General features: G+C 42.4%; 1 protein-coding gene across 1 annotated transcript in view; it reads left to right on the top strand.

Annotated features, from left to right (window-relative positions):
* The first annotated feature begins 794 nt into the window (after nucleotides 1-794).
* EEA1 (early endosome antigen 1) overlaps nucleotides 795-6,727 on the top strand; it is a 107,734-nt gene continuing 101,801 nt past the window's right edge. Inside the window, exon 1 of the mRNA XM_011361808.2 lies at nucleotides 795-1,057. Coding sequence (XP_011360110.1) covers nucleotides 1,034-1,057 — 24 coding nt within the window. The 5' untranslated portion in view covers nucleotides 795-1,033. The remainder of the gene's footprint in view (nucleotides 1,058-6,727) is intronic.

Genomic DNA, 6,727 nt, shown 5'->3' with positions numbered 1-6,727 from the left:
ACAGACACATTAACGCCGATTCACTTCATATAACTATATCAGAATAGGTTTTAAATTCTTTAGAATGGTCCAAACATGGACTTTAGAAAGATAAAGTGCAACATGTTAGCGACATCAGTCCATTAAATATTGTTGTTATAATCCCAAAGGGACAATTTCAAACTTCTCTTGCTAACTTAAATTCCAGTTTCGTCCTACCCTTTTTTCTGATTCTTTATTTTTCCTTTGTCTGAAATTAGAAGCAGGAAGGGAACAGGGAAAAGAAACAAGGGGTCGGACAAGGGCAGGGAAGCCCAACAGACGGGTCGGTTAATCGTGTCTGCGATTCTCTCCTTTGCTTCCACGCAGGGGCTAAGCGCTTCTAGCAGAAATGAGGATCCAGGCCAGGTTCAGTACAGGCCAGGGTCACCTGAAAAATTTTAGAGAGCAGCCTGAGGTCTCACCGCAGATACTCATCCCGAAGCCGCTTCTCCAGTCACGGTCATGGGCACCCCTACGCCGGGCCCCAAGGTTTCTCACCCTCTTTCCTAGCGGGCACGCGGTCTGAGCGCGGGCGCGGCCTCTGACGGAGCGCGCGGGCGTGCGCTCGGCGGCCACTGCGTTCCCGAGATCGGCGGAAGGAGCGGCGGCACCAGTATCCTGTCTCCTGTCCGTCACGCAGCCGCCCACGCCACCGCCGCTGCCGATTGGTGCAGGGCCTGGCCAGGCCTTTCCTAGCCCCGCCCCCTCCGCGGATGGACAGGCCGAGTGGGCGGGGCTGCGGCAGGCGGGTCCGCCCAGCTGTCAGTTACCGTGGTGGCCCAGCCGGCGGGCGGGCGCTCGCTGGCTACCTCGTCGGTCGCTCGCGCGCGCTCCCTTTCGCCTCCCGTGGGGAAGTCGGGGCCGCCCGAGCGGCCGCCGCCACCGCCTCGCCCCGACCTCCTCCTTGGTCCCCTCCAGGCTCAGTGTCTTCCTCCCGCTCACCCCCGAGTAGTCAGTGGCCCCGCGTTGGGTCCGGAGAGTAACCGCGGCGACGCCGGGTGGTGTTTAAACCATGTTGAGGAGGATTTTGCAGAGGGTAAGAGAGTGAAACCGTCTTTCCGGCAGCACGTGAGCGGGAGAGCCCGAGCCCTGGGCTGCGGGTGCCGCCACCGCGCTGTGTAGCCGAGGCGGCGGCGCGGGCGCCCCCTCCTTAGCGCGGGCTCCTTCCTTCTCTAGGCCCCGCTGCCCGGGAGACGATTAGGCCGCGGTCGTCCGCCCCGGGGTCGGGTCGTGGGGGAAGGGAGGGCGGGCGGGGCGGCGGCGGGGCGAGAGGCCGGAGCCGGGGCCGGGCGCCCAGGCCCGGCGCGCCGCTCTGGCGCGGGGCTGTCGGTGCGAGAGGGCGGCGGGGCGGGAGGGTGTGGTACAGGCGCGTTCCTCCCAGATCCTAGAATGGCCGTGTAAATGGAGAGTTGGTGCCCGCGGGACCGGCCCGCCAGCCGCCTGCCGGGCTGGAGATGGCCTCGTGGGAGATTGTGGGCGGCTTGCTTAGCTCTAACCCACCCTTCCTGGCCAGGGGACCCCCCAACTTTACACCACACGCACCTTCCACATACGGCTTCGGTTTCTCATCTGGACAGCGTTGGAGGGTAATGTGGTGAAACCTGGCCTAGCATGGGCCCAATCGTGGTACCGGCTCTTAACTGGCAAAGTCAGCTGAGAAGGAAGATATTACTCACTGTTGGAAACTTTTTTTTTCCAATTAAAAATGCGTTCTCCCCTCCCAGCCAGTCCTTTTTTTGAGCTGTCCAAGAATAAATCCGCAGTAGGCTTTAACCAGTGGTATACACTTAGTCCTTCACTTTCTGCCAGTGCTATCTGTATTTGAAATCTGGAAAAACTCTAAGATATAAAGATTAGAGCATTGGAAAGCTGTAGGTGTATTCTTTAGGAATCAGTTCTTAGAATAACATAAAATCTATTTTTCTGTAAGAGTTACTGTACTAAAAAATTTTGTTTTGGATGGCTTCTTTTTTTCTCTTTGATAGGGTGCAACAAAATGTAAATGACTGCATAGTTGGTGCCAAACCCATTAGTTAGTATAGACTGAGTAGGGTAACTAGTTCAAAAGACAGAAGAAATGAGTGAATTCCTGATATTCAGCCAAGGAATGTGCCAAAGAGAATTGAGCCAACCATTATATAGAGAGTGTACTTGCTTCTGCATAGCTTTTGTGAAACGTTTAAGTCATGTGAAAGTTGGTCGTATATATCAGGGAGAGAAATGGTTAACTTTTGTATCTGTCACCTTTTATTGACATTTGACGATTTTTTTCAGTGGTTTTGTCAGAGTTTTTGAAATGTTGATAAGCTGGTGATTTTGGCAGTAGCAGGGCATGCCCTTTACTCTTGCCATCGGTTCCTGTGGTCAACAGTAAAAACTGTGCATGATTTACTTGTAGTACTTAGAGATTTTTCTTTTGTCGGACCTGGAGAAATGGATTACCTCATGCCTCTGATTTTTTGTCATAGTTCCACAACTGAAAATTAGTTAGCCTGTGGTTTGTTTTAAAGTTTGTGTATAAAACAAAGTGTTTGCTGACTTAAGAGTAGCTTCTGGTAGTTATAGATTAGGTTTCAGAAATATGGGATGCTTTCCAGTACTCTTAGCTTAATGTTGTTAAGCATTGGTGTTGGTGCATACACAACTGTTGCAGAAGTTTCAGTTGAAACTACAAATTTGGAATTTTGGTTATTGCTGAGATGTGATATGGAATCATCACATAGGAATAAGTCAGTTGATAACTGAGTTTCTTAACCATGGCACTATTGATACTTGTGACTGGATAATTTTTTATTTTGGGGGGCTGTCTTTTGCATTTGTTAAGAAGTTTAGCAGCATTCCTGGCTTATACCCACTAGATGCCAGTAGCACCCCCAAATCCCTTTTCCCCTATTGTGACAACCAAAAATATCTCCAAGACTTTACCAAATGTCTTCTAGGGGCTCAATTGCCCCTGGTTGAGAACCACTGTGTTAAATGTATATAATCTTTTATAGGACAGTTTGAATTGTTTCTCACAGGTAAATTTATTTATTTTTCACTGTACTTATATTGAGAATCAGTAAATGCCAGTTATATGCTAGGGGCTGGGAAACAGTTAAATAAGATATGGGCCCTCCATTTACAGCTCACAGCTTGGTTATGGAAGTGGACATTTAAAAGTAATTACATGCTATACTAATTGGGGGGATCACTTCGTAAATTAAATAAATGTCTAAAAACACTATGCTGTACACCTGAAACTAATATAAAATAATATTAAATGTCAACTCACATTGAAAAATAAAAATTTAAAAAATAAAAGTAATTACAGTATTATGTAATAGAAGAATGGAGAGTGCACTGGATGCTACTTTGTAGGAGGGTGTTTGGATAATCATGGAAAACTTCAGGGAGGAAGGCATGTTTAAAGCTCAGAAGAGGGAAGGGCGTGTCTGGCAGAGGGAATTGCAAATGCCATGACAAGGAGTCATGAAAGGGTGGATAATATTAGGGGGATGATGAACTATCAAGTTTAGGAAGTGAAATATGTCTAGGAACTGGTGGGAGATGAAGCTGCAGGAGTAGCTACAGACCAGATTATGACAAGCCTGGGGTGCCTTTGGAGTTCAGCTTTTACCTTGTAGGTGGATCAGTGTTAATGCTCAGAATTTTATAAGACCTTTTGATAAAAACCTTAAGGAAATCTTGTGATTTTGTTAGTACTTTAGAACCTAGAATATATATTTTATTAACTCCATAGGTGATATTTACTAACAAATATAACTGGAATCTTTAAATTATGTGTAACAAGGTAACCATTTTATTTTGATAATCTTGATAATCTCGGCAGAGATATTAAGATGTAAGATTAAATCTAAACTTGTTGCTTTAGAGATTTGTTTGAAATGGACTCTATGCTTTGAAAGTATATTGCATTCCTTTAACATTATGTTTTTAGATGGCCTTTTCATTTAACTGTTGTAATTTTCTTCTAAATAGTGTCCTTTAAATAGCATTTTTGAAAGTAGAAACAAGCAATGCGCTTATAATAAATTATAACTCAGAGTCTTTAAACATCACCAATAAAATCCCAGGGTACTTTACAGAAAATTAGGTTTCTAATTCTCCTCCTCCTCCTGCTCCTTCTTCTTCTCTTTCTAAAGGATGTCTCTCTGAGGCTTGAAGGGCCTGAAGAAAATATCGAGATAGCTTCAATATATATGTATTGACTTTTTTGCATGACAGTCCTTTGAAGAGACATGTGAATTTGAAGTGCTTGATGGCCAGAAAGATGATCAGCATTTAGTACTTTAGGTAGTTCGTAAACTTTGTTGCAATTTATTTCTTAAGGATCTTACTGTGATTTAACATTAGTGTATTTGATGTACTTTTACTGGTATATATCAATGATATTGCTAAAGGAAAAATGAATTTAATTATTCTAGAACTGTAGGAATAGGAGGCTTCTTTTCTGGTCAACAGGCCTAAAATGAGGAAGTAGAAATAGAGATTCAGTGATTTACCTAAAGCAGCACACTTAGTAGATGTCAAAACAGACTACAACCAATTTTTTCCAACTTCCAATCCATTTCCCTTTTCCTGGCACCTTGTTGCCCTTTTCTCCCACACTCAACTGGTGTGGTTAGCACTATGCTAGTCACTGTGGAAGATATAGGAAAAATATAAGACATAACTTATAACTTCTTCGTCAAGGAACTTATATGTTTAAGTGCGAAAGTAAATGATATAGACAATAAAGGCTATAGTAGTACAGAGGAGGAAAGATCAGAAACGAACCTGTGTGATGCGATTTTGGTGAATATCTGTGATTAGGAGAGAAAGAGACAAGTTTCATTCTAGGAAGGAGTTAAAAAATGAGCGAAGACTCAGAGATGGGAATGAATTCATTCTTCCTGCCGGCCCGCCTTCCTTTGCATATTGCCTTTTAATAAACAAATATTTATGACACTTGCTATGTGCTAGATACTGGGGATACAACAGTGAATAAGACACAATCTCTTAAGTAGCTTAAAACCAAGTGACTTTTAGAGAGAGAGATATGTTTAGAGTAGAAAGAAATTGAGAGAGAAATTTACAAACATAGTGTGACACCTCATTTTGGATATTCTTGTCTAGCTCAGCCCTATCCAGTGCATATGAGTCATATATGTGATTTAAAGTTTCTACTAGCCACGTTGAAATAAAGTCAAAAGGAAGAGGTGAAATTAATTTTAAAAGTATATTTCCTTTGACCCAACATATCTAAAATATTTTTAAAGTAATCAATATAAAAATTAATGAGATATTTTACATTCTTTTTGTACTAAGTTTTTGAAGTCTGGTATGTATTTTGCACTAACAGCACATTTCAATTTGGACTAATCATATTTCAGCTATTTTAACTGCCTCAGGTAGCAAGTAGCTACTGTATTGGATAGTGCAGGTCTAGTTGAAATATATATATATATATATATAAAATTACTTTTTATTTAGAATTAATTTCAAACTTATAAAAAATTGCAAGAATAAAACAATACAAGGAACACCTGCATACTCTTAATCTAGATCTATCTATTATTAACATTTTATTCTATTTGTTTTATCATTTGCTCACTTTCTTTTCCCTTCTCCTTCCCTTTCCCTTTCCTTTTGTCCTTCACCCCTTTCCTCCTCCTTCTCCTTTATGGTGGTGGTGGTGGTGGTGGTCTTCTTTCTTCCTTCTTTTTACTCCTCCTTCTCCCCGCTTCCTCTTCCTCCTACCCCCGCCCTTCCCTCTCTCTAATTTTTTTTTTTTTCTGAATCATATCGGGATCAGTTATAATCCTTTACCTCTGAATACTTAAGTGAAGGATAGGGATATTTTCTTACATAACCACAGTATAGTTGCAGACGATCTAAGTTTACATTGGTTCAATTTACTATCTATCCATAATTCCAGTTTTGCAATCTTTCTGGTAATGTCCTTTGTAGCATTTCCCCCTCTCTAGTATAGGACCCAATTAGGGTTATATATTATATTTAGTTGTTATGTTGCTTTAGCCTCTTTTAAAATGGAACATTTCCATAGCATTTCTTTGTAATTTATGACATTCGTGAAGAATGCAGATCCCCTCCTGCCTTTTTTTTTTTCCCCTAGAATATTCCTTGTGTTGCATTTGTCTGACATTTTCTTGTGATTAGATTGGGATTATTCATTCTTGGCCAGAATGTTTCTTAGAAGATGTGTCCTTCTCAGGTTATCACATCCGGAGGCCCATGATGGCCTTCTGTCTTTCATGGGTGATGTGAATTTTAATTACCTTGTCAAAGGTCAAGGTGTAGCTGTTTTTCTGACTAGGTAATATTTTTTTTCCTTTGCATCTACTAGGCAGATACTCATAAGACCATGCAAATATCCTGCTCCTTATTAAAATTTTCCCTAGATTTTGCATCTATCATTGATTTGTGCCTGATCTAATCTTCACCACAATGACTGCAAAATGATGATTTTCCCACTCCGGCATTCCTTCCACATTTACCATTTGGTATTTGGCTTCCCCTTCCTCTGTCCCTTCCCTCCTGGCTCCCTTCCATCCTAGTCCTACCTCCCTTCTCTATCAATTCCCTTCCTTCTCAGTACCATTTTTCCTTCCTTCCTTCCTTCCTTCCTTCCTTCCTTCCTTCCTTCCTTCCTTCCTTCCTTCCTTCTTTCTTTCCTTCCCTATTAGTATGGACTCATAATTTC

The sequence above is a fragment of the Pteropus vampyrus genome, unplaced genomic scaffold, assembly GCF_000151845.1.
Source record: "Pteropus vampyrus isolate Shadow unplaced genomic scaffold, Pvam_2.0 Scaffold70, whole genome shotgun sequence".
In the NCBI taxonomy this organism is placed as follows: Eukaryota; Metazoa; Chordata; class Mammalia; order Chiroptera; family Pteropodidae; genus Pteropus; species Pteropus vampyrus.
Note: the sequence above shows the minus strand (reverse complement) of the source record. Positions and strands in the feature narration are given on the sequence as shown.